Raw genomic sequence first — 19,902 nt, 5'->3', positions numbered from 1 at the left:
GATGAAAAAAAAAAACAAGTGTTAATAAATTCGGTAAGCATTAAATCTTTTGTGGTATTAGGAGGGGCGTAAACGAAACTCGAAAGTGTAATTAGCAATTTGAATATTAATGACGGCATTTTAATGAGAATGAGAACGTTTTCTCGAAGCGGGCCCGAATCGGCCCCGGTATGAACCACATAGCTTACATTTCGGAAGTGCATCACAGGTCTGGGTTAGTTTCGGCCGTGTTTTGTCGTTTCGCAAACAATTGCACAATTCTACGGCATTCCGACGCTCGCTCGAATTCTACGAAGAATCATGGCGAAATTCTTTGATTGCCGCCCACGCCGAAATTTCCTGAACGCCGCCGCGATACGTGACTCTGACAATTTCATTCGGTTTAGAACAACAATAAACACCGTGCGAGTGGCAGCATCCTAAGAGCGTCAGTCAGTGTCAATGGCTAATAGTGATAAGTTTTTTTTTCTTCAGCCGCCGATGGGAGCTTCCCGAAATCCGTGTACAACAAACACAAACTGCATTCCGACAACGTTAAATAACACTGTGTATCGCTTTTAATTTTCGGCCTACCGAAAAGTAGCTGAAAATGCTCTAATCCGGTGTTTAGTATTCACGTTGCTATTTACGTGCATTCGTGAATAACATTAACTCCAGTAAGTAAGTAAGCGAACATCGGTATGCGCACGTAACAGACGCATTGCGATGGCATTTTTATTACGAACATTCTGGCGTAACCTCGGACTCGTCAGATCGAATGGGAATCGCTTTCAAAAAGAAAAAAAAAGCTGACCCGAGTGTATCAGCAGCAGCGCCATTCGTGATTTTCCGCTCGAAAATTTCTACCTACTGTTCGGGAATAATCGCAAGCCGATTTAGAAATTACACGTAGTTTGCTTTTATTGCTCGCAACGAATGGGCACGAGGCGCGCGTAGACTGCATGGGAATTTCCAACTCAACCACCTGACACCTAATAATAGTAGCAATGTAATTCGGGTAAAACTACGAGTATATAATGCGCCAGACGGCGTTGGCCTGCTAATCAACGTGTGCACTCCATCCGCAGCATAGGTAGACACACAATGCACGTACTCGTGCGCCGCCTGAAACTTGATAGCAGCTTCCTGGAAGCAACCCTCGAACTCATCCAGCCATTTCCGCTGCTGTCGCGAGGCGCTACTTCCCCTTTTTATTCACCTTTGTGTCGCGCATCGACACCGCTCGAACTGTTGTTTCACTCGCACGCTGAATTGCAAATAGAGAATGCAGTGGTAAGTAAGTCCTAAGTACTAGAAGTAACCTTGTCGTGCCAATGCCACCGAGCCCTCTTATTTGGCTTTTGATTCAAACTCCTCGCTCGCATTCCCGCGTACGCACGCCAGCAAACACCTGCCCCTGTTTTATTCGAGAGCGTATTTACATAATCGGTGAATTCAGGGCACGTGCGGCGTTCGGCTTACCAAAGGTAAAGACGCATTCGATCGGAAGGGCTCCCTAACTCCCTTTCGGAGCGCCTCTACACAAATGTGCGTTGTGCAAATAGAAATAAAACAATGCGTATTAAGAGACTCCCTAGTATGTTTGCTGATGGCTTTATTGTGTCATTAAAACGACTGCATTTTGTGATTACATTTCAGTTATGTGCACTCTGGTGAGAGAAATATTATCCTCATACGCGGACATATAACGGCTTTTCATTGTTTAATTAAACATTAAACGATTAAAAATTAAGCGTCAGCAAATATTTGTACGTGAGAACTGTTTATACCATTCGTTTCCTTTTCTGGCATATGAAATATTTTTACATATCAATATTTATTTCATGCTTCACATTCTCCGGAAATTGCATTAAGGTAAACAAGTTATTGAAGTAAAAGTATGGGCATTACCATAAATTTGGTATTTTTGCAATCTAGGTTTTATTTAGATTGCGTACCTATGCTGTACAACTCAAATTGAAATTTAAATGGTCATAATGAAATGAAATTAAGTTATATTTTCTACAAAAAAGGTACTTTAAACCCCGCGGACAAGGTCGTGGCTAAAGTACTTTACTCACGAGGGTGGAGCGCATTTGCCTGCGGTCCATGTTTAATGTACCCCTTTTTGTGTCTAAAAACCGTGGAAAAACTAACGCTCTAAAGGTGGAAGTAGAAAAAAATTATTTTTACATACTTCATGTCACTAACTGCATGTCTAAACATTTAGATGAAAAACTGACCAATTTTTTACTCGGAAGTAGGAAGTATTAGTTTCATTATAAACAAAAACTTTTTTAAGTTAAACAATATTGGTACTTTGTAAATGCAGTCAGCGTTGCAGTTCTTTGATGGCTCGCCTACGAATGCGCGTAAATAAAGAAGAAATAAAGAAACATTACGTGGTTCCTTCTTCGCAAGTATGTGTATGGGACCTAATGAATATGTAGTAATCTAGCTTCCGACGGAAGTACATCCAATTGCAAGGCAACGGGCGCAATATTGCAACCACGTAGACGTGGATAATAATCACCGCGCTTGTGTTACGAGCATTTTTTCCTTTTCAACGAGAAAGTTACGAGTCGTTTCTTAGAACGCTTTATTACAAGGGAACGATTATTACAAAGGGTCGTATTACTTGCCAGCGCGTGCATTTGTTTCCAGATTGTCATCGCAAGCAATTTGCATCTCATCGTGCTGAAATTAAAACGCAGTAATGATTTTTAATTTTGCAGTTAAAACGCAATTAGAATTGCATTTGAATAATTTAGCTATGGATCGGCACAGCAATAAGCGACGGCGTTTAGTGTTTCTCCCTGCATTTCGTGGCGAAACTTGGTATACCTACAATTTTGTAGAGATACGGTATAGTTGTCGGCCACACCACACGGAGCACAGCACAGCAGCGATCGGCCTTTTAAATTTGGTCGGCCGATAATGACAGGTTAATCGCGTGCGTTATTTTCTTGCTTCCACTGTTTTTGCTGTTTTTTTTTTTATGTATTCCTTATTCTGTTGTGTTTTCGCTTTGCATATAAGAAAGCATCATGTATCATACACGGTGTTTCGACACCTCTCACCACGTGGCGCACGTGGTGTACCAAACGCGTGGGCATGATATGCGCACACATGAAAATAATGGCGTGAATCAGTGACATACGCTGGGGTCGTTTCCGACTATGGCGGATGGTCGTGTCCTGACAACAATAGACATGCGCAAAGTATTTCCGATAACATCCAGTAACCGGTGGTTCTTCGCTTTTTCAAACGGACCGTAATGCTGGTTCTGATTCCAAAGTGAATGTGCATGCGTGCGTTTGTGTTCGTTGTAAATGCCGGTGATTTTTAAACGATTACTGATTATTCCGAGCACGCGCTGCACTAACACCGCACCGGCCCCAAAAAAGTGGCACCTGCCTTGCCGCATGCATTCCACCATTCCACGCATGTGGTGCGCCTTCCTCGCCGGCTTCAATCTTGCTCTGCGTCAGTTTTTTTTCAAGTGTTCGTTGATTTTTAGCCACCGCGTGGCATGCGGACGATGAAACCAAAAGTAAAACGCGACGCATAGAAATATGCCCGCCGCGATCGCTCAGCACTCATCATCGCGCGGGCGAGCGACATTTCGATTAAATCATTTTCGAAATATGACGATCAAACGGACGCACCTATGCGCGGTGCGACAATGCGCGCTGGCGACGCCGAGTGCAGCCGAAACGGGCAATTTTATTTGTATTCATAACGTCGGAGTGCAGGGTGCAGCGCGTTTGTCACTCGTTATCTCTGAGATCGGCGCCATGGCTGCTGTCCGCCATCCGGCCCAGACGAATTTCGAATACAAAACCGAATCGCATCGTGAGCATCGCGCGGCCGCTGCATAATGCCCGTCGCTGGGCACGCCGTCGGCGAAGAAGTCACCGGAGCAGGTCGCAGACATCAGCATCAGTCGCGGCGTATCCGACTCATCAACGAATGTGATTGCTCTGATGCGTTTTATACGACATGTGGGAATTCCAAATTCGGAATTCCGAATTCCAATCTGAGCGCCGAAAAAATCGAATCTTCGCACCTCGCACACTTTGCTTCTCCGCATTCCGCGAATATCGTTCGTTTTCAGAGTGGCGACAAAAAAAGAATGCCGAAATTTATGTAAGTCCACTACTGTGCTTGCCTGCATCGAGGGCCCGCAAGAGCCAGCCCATTTGTTGTTGGTGCGTGTGTCGCCTTACCCCGGCCGAGGGTTATTAAGGTGACCGCGAGATGCAATCGATCGCGACACCTTCGTGTCCTCGGCGCTGCGACATTAAAATGAATCAAGATCAACGCCGTCTAATCAGGAGTTTCGGCGGTCGCCGGCGGTGGTGGGATAGGCGCGACATCAAAAATTCGTAGAAATCGTCAGAAATCGATCGGCCATCGGCGCGATATCGGCGTTCGAATCAGAAAACTTGTTTCGCTGTGAACCTTCCTGATCATTTTACTTTTCAGCTCGTCCCTCAAAAGTCGAAATCGTGTTGTGAAACGTTTTATAGATAAACAAACGTGTGGCATTTTTCTGATACCCTCATAACTCGAATGCTTTATCATGTTTGGAATATTTTAACGCGCGCTCATCAGGTGCAGCAGTCGAAGCGCTCGTCCAGTATATGAGTAATTGTAAGCGCTTAACAATCAATCAATTAGAAAACTACTGGTGAAGTTGTTCATGGCCGTGAATCCGTAAGAAATTGATAGCTCTATCTTCTTATTCCTTTTTACGTACGCTCGAATGGTATATTTATGCTTGTACTTGCATGCACCTCCTCGGAGAATGCGGTTGGTAGGAGGCATGGTCTGCGCGTTTCAACTTTACCGCGCTTACCAGTTACCACCATCGATGATAAGATATGTCGAGAAGCCTACGAATAAAAGTCGACGAAAAAATATCACGATGCATTTGGACAATCATTAATTATCATAATTAATTGCTTTCGTTTACGGGCAGCTACGTCAGGAGTGAAAAAAATAAACGTTTGGAAGATTCGTGCACGGGGCAGAAGAATAATTACACAAGATTTACGTTCTTTTATCGAAGGTGGAATAAAGCGCGTCGCGGACGTGAATAATGCGCTCCCACATTACTGTCAATGCGATGATTGACCAGGCACGAGCGTTCCTCTCGATGACTGCCCGCCGACCGACTCCACCGCGTGCGAAGCGTTGAAACTTTCGACTTTGAGAATTCTACGAGGTGCGATTCCATGTTGACTTCAGTATAGTCGGTTTGAGTACTGAGTACTCGACCGGAAACACTTCCGCCGACGTCGTTAGGTTGTTAAACCGAGTTCACATTAACGCCGACTTGCGCCAGGCTATTATTGCATTCGCAAGCGGAGTGAAATTAAAGGAAAAAAAGAAGCTCAAATTTGTTAGCTGCCGTCAATCGTTTCAACCGCCTCAACACTTTTCGCCGTCTGGCTGTTAGCAGCAAGTTCGATTTCATTGCTGATTCGATAATCTGCCGCACGCGCCTGGTCGTATTGTGTTTCCACTTTCCGGCCATACCGGCGGAATAACAGTACCTAGCACCACACTATCGAGTAGAATATCCATATGATATTTCAAAACAACATCGCCTACGAACGTAGTCAAGAAGGGAAGGAAAACAGATGCCATCTAGATCGAATAACTTTATAAAAAACCTGGAACGCATGCAATTTGGAACAAAACGTTGCACCTTCGACGAGGTGCAGACACCGTTTCTACTGTGTGTGGACCAGTAGACACATGGCTCACCCTCGCCAAGCACACCCCTCAATATAGCACACCGCACACCTTCTGCGCTTGGTATGAATATTCAGACAAACACACAATGCACACTGCAGCGAGCACTCATTTCTGCGCTCACAATGCATCGCGTGTTACAAAGTAAGCTGGTGTGCAGTATGCGCGCTGGTTATGACTAAATCATCGCAAGAAACAATTGGACCCGCCGTGTGCGTGGTGCGCGCCGGAATTGTTTCATTGACGCGGCCGGGTTTCCGGTCAATTGGCATCATCTCATCGCGACGGCGCGGCGCACGTCAGCGGGCCAGCCGAGCTAGCGAAGAACAAAGGGCAGCCACCCACGTGAGGACGTTTACGACGCGCGACAAATTATAAGGATAACGCCGCGGCGCGCGCTGCGCTCTGTCGTTTTGAGCGAGTTTCGTGTCGCGCGAGGAGGAAACGGGCAATTTCTGAATAATGCGCTGTGCGCATAATGAACGCTGTACGCGTGCATGTCCGACGTCGGACATTGGAAGCAACGTTTCGACGTGCAGGCCCGCGCGGTGCGAATTTAATTTCCGAGTGGCCGCATCAGTTTTAAACGCCGCGCGGCGCAGAGGTTCGGTAGTTTATTGGCAATTATTATGAAGTGGCGCCGGCAGAGTCAGACTATAACGTAACGCACCCGTCATCAGCGCACGGCGCACCAGCGCTGCATGTATATTTAATGTACGAATGCATACGTGGTGCAGTGCGATGCGCCGCGATGCGCGATGGGTCTATCCTAGCCGCCGGCAACTCTATCAACTCTTCGTCTTCGCGGCACGCACCAAACGAGCCGCCGCAGAGGGCTCTCGCTGTGCGCTGAGCACCGCTTGTTTGTGTTTTGAATCTTTTTGGCATCGAGGCATCGCTTTCAGGCCGTTGTCTTATTATTGCAAAGTGGTTAATTCGAAAAGAAAGAAATGAGCACACAATAAGACAAGTTAAACGTTCCTTCGCCGCCGAAAAACCACCGACTAAACGAACCAGCGCTAAGCGATACTTCAGTGGCGTTCAATTTAAATGTTACAAATTACTTTAGGGCATTCTTCCGAAAATAGTGTCGGTCGAAATGTTTTCAATATTTTCAATTTGGTTACTCGGTTCAACAAAGAACACCGCATTACTGACGATGCACAGTCGTGCGTGTACGCGCACCTGTGCATACGCAATGAGAGATGAAAGCTGACTCGAATTCACACTCAAGCACACGACATCATCGTGGTCATCGTCGCGACGCAATCGACTTGGAGCCCGATCCCAGCAATCCCTTTTGTTATTGTAAACCGAAGAGGCATAGGTGTTTTGCGTGGGCGGCAATGTGTGTGTTCCTTCCCAGGACTCAGCGGCGTGCTCGCTCGAATTTAAATTCCAACGAAAAAATACACCATCACCTTAGCGGAATGTTCTTCTTTAGTACAAACAAGAAAAAAAAAGCACTCGGCATTTTTTGTGGTGTACACCGGGCCAAATTGCACTCGCAGTCATCGTTTTGCCGAAACAACACGATATAAATTTGTTGTCGGGCCTAATAATGATATAAATGTACATTCGGCTATCACTTATGTCAAATCAAGTGCCGCTCGCGAAGGAATGTCAGATGCAAAATGACAAACAAGCCGCGTAACAAACGATAAATCAAAACGTCATACGTCATACACACCTGCCTCGTCTGCAAGTTGCGAACATGCGAACATCTCGGCGACACGAGATTGATTGACCGCGGCGAGTTTCGAACGCTTTGCATTCGTCCCCGGTGTTGTGTATTCCTATCGTTGTTTTTTTTTTATTTTTGCGGCACCAACAGTAGGGGTTGACAAGCCCCTCACCGATGCAAGGGCGTGATGAAAAGGGGCGCGAGAAAGGGTAAACAGTCAATTATTTCGTAAATTGTGACATGCTTAATCTAATTAGGCGGATGGGAGCCGGCCCACCGAGCGTAACTGATATCTCTGAAGATAAGGAAATACTAAACATTAATACCCTGATGCGATACATTTCGACCTGAGCGGTCTTAGCACACAGACTTTTTGTAGATTACGAGGCCCGGGTCTTGATGTATAGATTGTTTAGGTATTTCGTTCAGAAAACATTTAACAATTAACGAAAGCAAAAATAAAAACGAGGCATAAAAGTGGCATGTGATTAACGCTAAATTACTAATTTCATTGGTAATTTTGTTCTAATTAACTTAGGGTTAAAATCGAAAAAAAACGAAACGCTAGTGGTAAGAATAGACAAGCAGTGTTCGTTTTTAATTTTAATTGTAATATAAACCGGAAAGTTAAATCCGCCGCTCTCGTTTAGTCCTGTGAAATTACAGAAAAGAATGGAACGGATTAAAAGCAACACAAAGCAACAATTGTAATCGATGTGAAGCACAAAATTGAAAGAAAAGAAGAAGCGCGGCGCGGAATGTCGGAGAACAAAAATGAGCGCGTGTGAACTTTATTATATCAATTTTTATTCACATTGTAATTGCGGATCGCGCTCCGGCCGCAATCCAATCGCGCGTCTCTCGACGTTGTTTTTTATATTCTGGTCTAGTTGATGTAAGTACTTACATCGGCGCAGTGTATTACTTGATTGCGCAGGTTTGTCAGGCGGAGGCGCACAGATCCACGACCATTAAATTAAGTCATTTAAGCATTTCAGGTCCCACTCACACTCGGGGGCCAAGCGGTCGCATCGTCGGAATGTGTCTCCAAATATTCAGTGTGTCCGAAAGCCATAAAAGCGACGCGCACATAACGAGGCGCTGGCCGGGGAGACGAGGAAAAAATGAAAGAGACGCAACGAAATTGAGGTATTACTACAACCTGCGAGGCCATAACCAGAAACACCTCGACTTGTCGCAACGCAACAACTGACTCGGGGCATTTTCCCAGGTGATTTATTTATTAGGTGTATTAGTTACGTAGATAACCGATAGACACAGAAATGAATAATCTTGACGCGTCCATCGGTTGGAGTTACGACCTATCTCTCTAGGCTGGGGCGCTAGCTGGCTAAATGGGATCGAATGGGATCGCGCGGTGCGGCCACGTTTTTCGGTGGCGTTTGTTGCTACTTGAACGCCGATGCACACCGAACCGGGCGATAAGTATAGATAATTTATTGAACGGCGGGCGGAGGGCAAGATTGAAGGCGGCAGCGAGCGGGATGGTACCATTCTTATTTATTTGCCTGCTGCTTCATTTGGAATTTTTATACTCACGGAAACCACACACGTTTCAATTAATGCCTATTAATTTACTCGGATGTCTCACAGATTCTGCCGACGATACTTTCATCGTATTTCGGTTCAATTTTGAGACAATGCCGGGCGTACTTCTTCGTTTCTACGTCATGAAAAATGACAATTTCATTCCTAAAGCCTACAAGTTTATTCAAATATTCAGTTAGTGCGCTGCGGGGGCAGATTCTATACCTGCAGCCGTGATCCAACACGATTCAAAAAAGCAACGCACACAAATTTATAAATGTCCAAACACACACCACGATATCTAGACATAATCCCCAGGTGAATCATTGTCTCCCAAATTGTGTTTGCTGCCGAGACAGTGCGTCATAGTACGTAATGCAAAGGGAAACAATTGCTCATTGTGCAATGATAACTGTAAGCGCGACACATTATCGGTGACGAGTAGTCACAGTGCCGAATTTGTACGCATATGAAAAAGGCACGTTGCGGCAGACATATTTACACAAATACGACAAAATATTCCGAACACAATGTTGGTCGGCTCGCGCACAATGGAAATCGAAACGAAACCATACAGCCATTCATGGAGCATGGGAACATAAAGGAACGCACGAAATCAAAAGAATACTCAATCGTAGCCTCATTATAATTGTAAAGACGTAGGCATTACTTGCTGAAGATGTGGAATAACAACTTTTCGCTACGGCCCTGAGTGGCGTGGCGTGAAAAGAAAAATTGAAAATGGACTTAACTATAACGATCGTTAATGCCATTACGATTTTCCGTGTGAGCGATTACAGAGTGGACAAATCTCTGCGCCTTTTAATGCGTTTTGTGAATTGTGGATTCGACGAGAACCACCCTGTCTCTTGGTTCAGGCAACGTAAATGCTGGGACCTGTTTGGGCGAAGAGAGTGCGCAATCGTCGATGAAAGGCATTCTTAAGAAAGCGAACTGAAAACATCCACGCCGCATTCAGTCAATCGCATTTCGGCATTTATCTCAAACAAACCTCAATGCGCTCAATGCAATGACATAATAGTTTTGATTTCCGATTTGAAGGTGAACGCGGAAGAAATGTGTTGCGGTGTCCTCTGCCGAAAAAGATGTTTCAATTGAAGGGAACCGTGTAGCGTTCGTCTTGTAGTATTTTCAGATGATTAGGCAAACGAGCAAAACCAAGCAAAACTAATCGCTTTACGGTTTTGCGTTTTGGTACTCCTCCATCCACACGTTCAACGCCGACCAGCGGGTCCCATTATGTACTTCATGCCGCGCCAGTACCACAACATGGGCTCGACTGGTCGTCGTTGTGTTTCACGCATGTTTAAACCGCTTGCAAATCCACGCAAATCCCATTCGAATGCGGATTTTCCAATGTCTAAGATGTCGTAGAGGCCGCCATAGAAAATTGGACAAAACTAATCGCATTTTTAAATATGTAATGATCTTATAATACCCAAAGCTTTCCGCGCCGATTAGGGGCACGCCAAAGCTCGACTGCACTTTTTTCCGCCTCCTCTTCTCAAAGCTGCCTGCCGTCATCGCGATCTCGGCGCTTGTAGGTGGTCGTCAATAAAGTTAGTTTTGTTAATAACAGCCGGCGTGCCTCTTTACGTCCCATTAGGAAAGCCACCGCGGCCACCGCGGCCACCGCCTCTACATTAACGAGGAATGCCGCGCGCGGACCGACAAAACACACACGCGGCGGGGTCGATCAAGAATTGGCACTGACGGGGTGCGCGACCCAACGAAATCCCGAGGAAATTGCCAGATGCCAGCATTTTCGGTGTCTTTTATCTTCTGCGCCTTTGAGTATAGCGAGCAGGTAAATACATCAAACGAGACAACGACGAGACAAATAGATGTATATTACGAGTAATCATTTCTCGTTTGCTGCGCCGCGAGGAGGCCGGGACGCGATGACGAGAACCAGAGAAAGGGAGAGTTAATCATATGATTGTGTCGAGGAAAAAACCGCAGAGCAGCGTGGCCAGCACGAACAAAGCAATCCAAGATGTTGGATGGACACACACGGTGCACTCGCCTGGCGCTGGACAACGAGCGCAAAAAAGCTGCCATAACTACATTAGCGCGTCGCAAATTGCTTTGTTTCAATTGCCCCAATTTAAATTAGCTTTCCATAGCCCCGGTTTAATTTGGCACCTCAAACAAACAAATCTCGGGCGGGCAGGCAGCAAGCGGGCAATTTTCCTATAAGCTCGTTAAACACACATACTTAGACCATGGGAAGCGTGAATATCTGGGAGGCAAGGCATGAGAAAAGTGTTTGCCTTCGGTTGTCGGTGCCTTTCGTAGATTAATGACTAGTTAGCAATGCAAATAGACGAAAATAATCGTTTGTCGGTGCGTGCGCGCTCATTGTGTCCCAATCTTTCATCCAGACCTGTAATTTTCGGCTTATAGAATAATTTGAAGGCGCAGCATCGACGCAGCGCACCTTTTTGCCTCTTGAAGTAGGCAAATAGGCAGGCGGCGAATTGCACGTCGTGCGGGCGAGCGCGGTGGAGGTCTTCGGAAGTTGATGCGAACAAACGGACCACGGGACCACCACCTTCGCCGCGGCAGTCCGGCCGGGCGCGGTCCCGTCGCATCTGCCCCCCTCAACGCTAATAATAAGGCACAATGTATTGAAAGATATGTGTGTCCTTACACCAGGGGTACGACAGCGCGGGCATTCCTCGTCCACGGCGTGCCCACGGTGCCTACTTTGTCGGCGTGCATTTCTATTAAAGAGCGCGGCCGGCAACGGGAGCCGGCCGGGTCCACAGTTCGATCGTTTTGGTTCCATTTGTCGTCGATGATTGTTGACGCGCATTGAAATCATGTTTGGCGAGGTTTTCACCAAACACAATTTCTACGCTCCCTTTCGGTGCGGCCGTTTTGTGTGTGGCAGTGTGGCGAAAATGCGAAGCGGTAATAAATAAAGAGATCCTCTGCTATCCTCTACCTTTCACGGCCCGACAATGCCGTGAATAACACGCTCGAATATGTCTTTTTCTCTCGGCGACAACGCGCGAATATAAACACTGTTTACGAACGGTTTAGAAACGGCGAGACGCGGCACATCGTAATGCAATCCGAATAAAATCATCATCATCACAGATCGCGCTAGAAAAGAACAGATGGTGCGTCGCGCTCGGAATCAAGTCATTGCGGCCTAGATTGGCTTGTCAAATCCCTTATATTTTCATATAAGTAGCCAGCGAGCCGACACACATGCTGAGTGAAACATCGTGAGGGTATAACTCGTGCCGGCACTCTATAATCAGCAGGGTGGCCGTAACACAATTCACCTTCTGGGCTAAACGCTGTTCGCCCCCATCCTTTGCGATGGGATTGAATTGGAAGCCCAGTAGGACAGTATCAACTCAGGGCATACCTCGCTTATCTAAATCTGAACCAACGTACACTTTGTTTAGCCTCCACATTTGCGTAAACCGATAACTATAAGTAAATTGATAATCCAATTGGGCGATTAAAAATTAGACAAACAGGTTGACTTGGTGGGTGGCGTGAAAAAAAATCAGGTAAAAGAAGCGATTAAATAACAAAGATGATTGCATATGTACCACAAATTGAAAATGTTATCTTCAAAACATTTGTGAAATATTCTCTATACTTAGGTATATATTTTAATAAGATACTCTAAGTAAGAAGAGAACAAAATAAAATTTCTTATATGCAACTCAATATACATTAAAATCTAAAGAACGTTGTAAAAATGCATTGAATTTGAAAACAATACCTCAAATAACCTAACCTAATCCAACGAAACATAATAGCCGATTAATTATGGGATTCGAAGAATAAAAAATAGGGGATGCAAAGGTTTGGTTCAATTAAAATAAATGGTTAAAATGATTTCATTATAACGTGTTGTGATATTGTTTTGTTTACTTAAAATTAGACGGCGCTTTTCTATAAACCGTGACCTCATGATTTGCAGGGTGACAAAGCAAATTTACTCAATCGCGAGAATGGTGTGATAAAATATCATCAATTAGATGGAATATAAGCAATTTAGATTAACACCGTTGGGTCGATTAAAAATGAAATCGTCATGAATTTGTGGGTGGCTTTGCTTTGTGCGTGCTTGTTAATTTTATACACATTAGCCGCCATCAGCGGTTAGTCATTGTCGTCGGGCCGCGCGAACAGATCAATCAACGCGGGACAGGAACGCGGCAGTTTCAGTTTGTGAAAATTTAGATTATGCCGAATTGAATAAACAGATTGCCGCTCGACTGCTGCCGCCATGGTGGCATTCGCGTTTTGCACTGTATGGAATTCAATTTGATTTAAATTCGATTTGATCTTACTACGAACGCGAGACCGTGCGACGAACGCGCATAAGAGAACAAAGCGCGGCTCGGAATACCTGAAGAAGGAAAAACCGTCGATGGCGCGGCGATGATGCGACTTTGATGACGCTCGGTGCTCGGCTTGCTCGGGAATGAGAAATCAAATAAATTAATGCCCAATTTCACGCGGCATATCTTTTCACACTGCAACGCGTACGCCGCAGCGGCTCTCGCCGTAGAGCCGACGATTCCGCTGTCCCCTTTTCATGCGCGCACGAAGTCCGCTCCGGCCGCGCTCCGAAAAGGCCTCGTCCGCCTCGTCGCATGCGCTTTTTCTTTTGATAAATACGTCGGCTCGACCCGTCCTCTTCCCATTTGCTCCTGCACTGGCATTGTGTGTGAGAAAAAGATTTTTTTCTCACCGGCGCGCCCGGAGTTGTGGGAGCAACGGGTGAATTAAACTCGACTTCGTCACACGTTAACCACCAACGACGGAGTGGACGAATGAGACAGACTTGTTTAATCATAATGACCACCCAAACGTTTCGTCGCGCACCACAGCGCTCGGCTTTTATCAACGCGCACCCGAATTTCATTCACAGGTTCACACGCGCGCGCGTGTGCAGCAAAACTCACCACGTTGACGAAGTCCTGGAAGGTGATCGCGTCCGTCGCGGCGGTGCGCGCCTTCTCCAGGAGCACTTCTCGCTTGCCGGTGTTGACGCGCTCTCGGAACTCCGGCTCATCGAGTGCATGTAGTAGGTCCGTCCAGGGGATCTCACCAAAACCCTCTACGTCAAACTTATCGAAGAAACAACGCCATTGCTGTGAAGCGCAGATAGGAACAATCAAACAAGTTGTTGTTTAACACTGTCACAATTGCGGCAACTTACATCGTACAAAAGTTCCCGACGAATTTCAGCCTCATCGGGCTCGCTGGTGAGATCTGTGTGGTCGGTATCGTAGTGATAATGATCAAGATTGTCCCGGGACTGGCCGAAGGATGCCAACGAACCAGTGATAGTAGCAATCTGACCCGGCTCGATGCCACTTTCGCTGGACTGTGCTGGCGCGTACGTGGTGTTGGTAAGGACTTGCGTTGTCGCCGGCGAGAGGCGGTGCGGCCATGCCGAGTGCGATAACATCGGATCGGATTGCAGGCAGTGGAAGAGGCGGAGGCGGCAACGTTCGTCAGGAGCGCGCGTCCATCATCACGAGGGTGCAGCGGCGCGGCGACTGTCGAACGCGACGCCCGCCGTCGACTGTGCAAGCATGTGCCTGTCGTTTACAACGGCACATAAACGCGCCACCCCCGCGTGCGTGCGGCTCGCAGCGTGGTAGATGCGTGCGTGCATGCGTCATTGAGGAAACGCTTCAGCTGAGGAGGCCGGAGGCACGCGGCGAGTATCGATTTTCCGCAGCGTGTCGTGCAATTGCATTAAGTGTGAGTCGCGGCACGACGCGGCAGAGGCAACGTTCGCCGTGGCGGCGGGCACCCTCGCCCCCTCGACGCCGACACGAACGGTGACTCATGCGGTAGGTTTAGTGCGCTTTTCATTTTCCGAGATGTTTCGCTGTGAATTTTCGGGTTTGCTACGGCCTCCCCACTCGTTATGTCGATAACTTTGGTTTGGTGTCTCCGCGAGTAGAATGAACGAACATTGGGTACATTCCACTTTTACTTAATTCTCAAAAACTCAAAAACAAACTTCATGATTAGAAAATCGGTTCGCTCGTTAATATTGATTTAAATATAATGAAAATTTCAAGCGTAAGATAATTAATGTCATAATTATATTGCGTCTGTTAATTTACTTTCAATTGCTACGTGCTCCTCAGTCAATTTATAAGCAGTTGATTGATTCATAGTTTGTTCATGGATAAATCGTAACTAAATAAGGAACGCAAATCTTGGCATTGTGCTGATTTGTATTTAAGACCTTTCTATTTGTGTCGGGAGTTAATTATATAAAAATTATTGACATGTGCGATACGGAAGAAAACAGATAAATGAAATAATTCAGAACTCACGTCCGTAATGTTCATATAAACATCCTCGAATGATTTTGTTTGTGAATTATTATATGGTTGATTTTTTAAATATTTGCCATTAATTAGAGCGTAACCAGGGTTAGGCTTAGATAAACAAATCGTAGCTGAATAATTATTTGTTCCAAGATATTTTTTTCACGCCTTTTATGATTTGGTCATACCTACCCAAGTTTTCAGCACTAAGAATAAAAATATTTGCAGGTACTTACCATTTTCGCGCAGCTGGCCGTAATATCCTATATTCATGGAATTGTACTGATGATTGTCAACGGTTGCATTAAAGTAAGTCTTTTGAATAAATGTTCCGGCGTGTTTGATGTAATAATTGTCTTTCATATTTGAATGTTCTGATTAAAGATCACCTGACTATAATTAATATACTTAATTACAAGTCAAAGATGAAATATCTATGAATTTGCGGTGTGTGCAAGCATAAATAACTTATTTCTACAAATCATCCCAGCACATAAAATTTACAGTTGAGGATGCACTCGTCCACTGTTGGATTGCGGGATGGAATAGAAATTAAGACTAATAAAGATAATCATCGCAGCTTGTTTTGCATTTACGCAAAAACGTCCCAAAAAGTGCGTCGAAGTCATTGTGCGCCCAAAAGTTAAGTGTGTAAAAATAATAATATATTATTTGTTGTCAAATATCACTCATACTCGTCAGGCAATTAATTAAAAATATTGTCAATATAAGCATGCATGATTTAAACATGACTCAATACAAAGACTTCAGCGCTAATAAAGGATGAACTAAATTCCACTGCTTAATTAATTATCTATTATTCTGATTGGAATTGTAAGGAGTTGTACTAATAGTAAATAGTAAGTAATATCATTAAATAAATAGTAATAATAAACTTATAAAAAGGTAACTGCACCATTGTCCGCACAGCGGGGGTTCGAGCAGTTGTGATTCTATATTTTACATTGAAAAGCTCGAATTTTTCCCATTTAACTTGAGCTTTTCCGGAGAGCACAAATTGTTGACCTTTGCTTGGTCAATTTTCAGTGCTGTCGACAGCAAACTCACCACGCTCTTCACATCGGCGGTATCACAATCTGCGAACATCAAAAATCACACATTATATACTACACATACACTTTATATAATGCGACACGAATTGAGAGTAAACAAAAAAATTACCATCAGTGGTAATGTCTCGTTCGAGTTTGAGTTTTTCTTGCGTCAACTCCCACATTGCCTCCTCAATCGTGTCCTTCGAGACAAGCCGAATAACGTTGACCGGGCGCGTTTGACCCATGCGATGACACCTGTCCTCCGCCTGTTTGTCGTTATAAGGATTAAAGTCGATGTCGTGAATGATGACCGTATCGGCGGCTGTCAGATTGATTCCCAAACCACCAGCTCGCGTACTCAACAAGAATATAAATATCGATCCGTCCTCGGTGTACTCGTTGATGAGTTGCTGCCTGCGAACACAAGCTTGCATATAAGATTATATGAAAAAAGGATATTGTAAAAAATTTACCGAAGCGTGACAGGAGTGTTGCCATCCAGGCGTAGGAAGGAATGGTTACGCATCTTAAGATAAACCTCGAGAATGTTTAACATAATAACGTACTGGCTGAAGATCAGCACTCTATGCCCCTCGCGCTTCAACTGAGGGAGAGTTTCATCCAAGTAGGCGAATTTGCCCGATATGGGAATCAATTTCTTAGGCATTGCAAATTTACCTATGGACTTTTGAAAAATTGCTGTTACATACTTCTGCCTCTAGCATATACTGATGTATTTAACTTACGAGTGGATACTCCTGGGTCATCTCGTTGATGTCGAAGTCGGACATGCAGGCAAGATCGTCAACGATGTATTCCACAACGGTGTCTTTGTAGTCTGGGTCTTTCGCGAGACATTTGGCTATAGTTTTTATGGTCGCGTCGGTGTAATGATAGCGCTGTAGTAAGGGATGATTTGCCAGTTTACGCAAGTCGGTCATCATCGACATGCCATTGTAAGCTCCGCTATCTGCGCGCATACCAATCTCTTGAAAATGCGCGACTAGTTCTTGGTACTTTGTCTCTTGGTCATCCGACATTGGAATCATCAACTTTGTGTCTGTTTTCGGTGGTAAATCTTTCAACACATCAAGTTTAAGGCGTCGCAGGACAAAGGGCTTCATAATTCGCTTCGCATGGTCAACCTGGCCCTTCTCGAAGCTTGACGTGTTATCAGGATCATTGTCTTTTTTCTAAATTAAAATGTAGGTTAACAATCAAATAATAACCAAGCACCTAAAACTTACGGCGTTTTTCTGGAACAAGCTTTTGAGATCTTCAGTTTTAGCGGAGAAAATATTCGGCATGACGAAGATCAACAACGACATCAACTCCAGAAGATTATTTTGTAGCGGCGTACCGGTGAGCAGTAATCTCTTTGTGGCACGAATTCGTGATAAAGTTTCGAATCTCTGCGTATTCATATTTTTCAGCATGTGTGCCTCGTCGAAAACAACATAGTGCATAGGCGTCACACGGAACATCTTACGTTCCTCGGGCGTGCCCGCAACGATATTGTATGTAGTTAGTACAACGTCGTACGCCCTGTGCTCACCTTTGGAGAACATGATACGGTAGTTGCGACGCTCCTCGGCGCTACCGTAATACAGTAAGACTTTAATCGACGGGCACCAACGCTCGAATTCGTTTTGCCAGTTCTCCAGGGTGGAGGCGGGGACCACAATTAGATGCCGGCCTGAGATGTTGCGTTCCTTAAGATGTGCGAGGAACGCTACCACTTGGATTGTTTTACCCAAGCCCATTTCATCAGCAAGGATTCCATTCAGGCCTTGTTCATGCAGCATTGCCAACCAGTTTACACCCACCAGTTGATAACCAGTCAGTTTTAGCCTTAAAAAATGTAATGATAAGTAACATTATCAAGAATATGATATTCAAGTTACCCCGCCGATAGATTTTTCGGTTGTGATTTGATAGCGTGCTCGCGTTTTGCGGCAAATTCTAATTGTTCAGAAATTTTGGAGCATTTATTCATCAGGGCGGCTACATTCTGGCGCGTCGATATAACTCTTTGCGCGGAGTTCAAGAGATCCGTGCTCAAGTATTTGTTGCCTTGTAACTTTTCAACCTAAAGTTATCAATAGAAAACAAATGCGATATGAAAACAAGTACAACAAACTGAAAATTTCTTACCAGATCAATCCATCCGGTGAAGGGTCTAGATGCCAAAAGAGCATCCACTTTCTTCTTTGAACATGAATGCATCAATTGCAGCTCACTGGCTGTTGCAGTTTCCATAAATTCCAGCACCTTCTTCTTGCTGGGTGTGAGCACATCTGAGATTTCTACATCAGAATCTTCATCTGAGTCAAATACTCTTGTGTCAGCATAATTAGTGTCTGAATCATTGCTATCACTGTTGTCCACCTTTCTTCTTTTTGCTAAAATGGGAATAATTAAACTGGTGTTTATTGAAACAGGAAAGCCATTAACTACCTTTTGATGCTTTCTTTCTCTCAGCAGGGGGCCTCTTTTGCTTTGCATAGGCCTGCATTTTGATCTTCTCGTCCAGCTTCCACTTGTCATAGCTGATGGTTACAACATTGCCATGTTTGCCCTCCAGCTGGGAAACAGTCTTTGCTAGGTCAAACTCATCATTTGCAAGTTGCTCATATACCTCCTATCCAAATCAAACAAATGTATACAAATATATTATGAAGTTAAAGCATGATCATATTACCGACGCTTGCAAATTGGGGAATACTTTGATCAGATAGTGGACTTTCCGCTCGCGTTCTTCAACAATAAGTGCCCTGTTTGGCGTGGGTACCGTTGACAGGGAGACATTCAAATTCTTGAGTTGTTCACAGTCAGAATCTGAATCTGAAACTCGAATTATGCGTCGTCTGACAACTTTCCCTAAAACGGACATTAACTAAATAGTAGAAAAGCTTAATTGTCAAGCAACACGCGACTGTCACGAGAAAACAACTATTGTGCAACGCCATGTAATATTTTGCTGTTTCTTTATTCCTATGCACTTACCATTTTGATCCTCGCTCATCGTGTGATTGGTACACTCTAGCACCAAACACGTTTCAATGGTCAAATGTAAATGCTATTAGCAGATTATCATGTGCCTTCGTCTGAAGTATTTGTCGACGTCAATAGTAATTTGAAAATGCTATTCGAACAGTTGATGTCAATGGGAATGATATCCAAGAGAGCATGCAGTACCGTTTTACAAATGGCCACTGAGTAATTTGCAGAGTCTTCGCGCTAGAACGTCGCACACACTCCGTTGCCAGGTGCTGCTCGATGTGATGTTAGGGAGTTAGGTTATGCCGCCAGTTTAAATCTTCTATGCGACTGCGCGCATATGAATTACAATTTGCCAAATTTTAAATTTTTCTCAGTTATGAGTTAATAAAATAAGAAAGATATAAACGTAGCTTCCATATTCATGTTAATAGAAATAATGATTAAAGATTACTACTAACAATATTACAAAAGTATCCATACATACATTCTACGCACAATCTTCGATTACACAAGGTGGCGC

General features: G+C 44.7%; 2 protein-coding genes and 2 long non-coding RNA genes across 5 annotated transcripts in view; 2 read left to right on the top strand and 2 right to left on the bottom strand.

Annotated features, from left to right (window-relative positions):
- LOC135801035 (protein rhomboid-like) overlaps window positions 1-14,444 on the bottom strand; it is a 28,593-nt gene extending 14,149 nt beyond the window's left edge. For both annotated transcript variants that reach the window (XM_065314433.1, XM_065314499.1), the window contains exons 1-2: window positions 14,193-14,444; window positions 13,936-14,124 (exon numbers count right to left, since the gene is read on the bottom strand). In XM_065314433.1, coding sequence (XP_065170505.1) covers window positions 13,936-14,124; window positions 14,193-14,444 — 441 coding nt within the window. The remainder of the gene's footprint in view (window positions 1-13,935; window positions 14,125-14,192) is intronic.
- Window positions 640-17,616, top strand: LOC135801520 (uncharacterized). The gene is made up of 3 exons (XR_010550405.1): window positions 640-656; window positions 8,425-8,657; window positions 17,589-17,616. It is a non-coding gene; the product is annotated as an uncharacterized lncRNA (long non-coding RNA).
- LOC135801462 (uncharacterized) lies at window positions 14,627-16,089 on the top strand. The gene is made up of 3 exons (XR_010550373.1): window positions 14,627-14,835; window positions 15,553-15,633; window positions 15,709-16,089. It is a non-coding gene; the product is annotated as an uncharacterized lncRNA (long non-coding RNA).
- Etl1 (SWI/SNF-related, matrix-associated actin-dependent regulator of chromatin, subfamily a, containing DEAD/H box 1) lies at window positions 16,118-19,679 on the bottom strand. The gene is made up of 10 exons (XM_065314324.1): window positions 19,386-19,679; window positions 19,081-19,259; window positions 18,837-19,020; window positions 18,534-18,781; window positions 18,284-18,468; window positions 17,627-18,230; window positions 17,126-17,572; window positions 16,853-17,064; window positions 16,507-16,793; window positions 16,118-16,421 (listed from the first exon to the last, which is right to left on the bottom strand). Exons 1-10 carry the CDS (start codon window positions 19,402-19,404, stop codon window positions 16,285-16,287), a joined length of 2,502 nt encoding a protein of 833 aa, XP_065170396.1. The 5' UTR covers window positions 19,405-19,679; the 3' UTR covers window positions 16,118-16,284.
- Between the last annotated feature and the right edge of the window lie 223 nt (window positions 19,680-19,902).

Source organism: Atheta coriaria, unplaced genomic scaffold (genome assembly GCF_025399875.1).
Source record: "Atheta coriaria isolate IRGN ID8LTWV9N9 unplaced genomic scaffold, Caltech_Dcor_3.1 hic_scaffold_1_pilon, whole genome shotgun sequence".
Taxonomy (NCBI): Eukaryota; Metazoa; Arthropoda; class Insecta; order Coleoptera; family Staphylinidae; genus Dalotia; species Dalotia coriaria.
This window is presented reverse-complemented; position numbering and strand designations above follow the sequence as displayed.

Bases quoted from the DNA above. Each gene is read 5' to 3' on its own strand.
- Etl1 (XM_065314324.1), bottom strand. The intron at 18,469-18,533 runs GTAAGAAATTTT...TGATAACTTTAG, and splicing joins TCACCGGATGGATTGATCTG to GTTGAAAAGTTACAAGGCAA. The intron at 16,794-16,852 runs GTAAATTTTTTA...TTGTGTTCGCAG, and splicing joins AACACTCCTGTCACGCTTCG to GCAGCAACTCATCAACGAGT.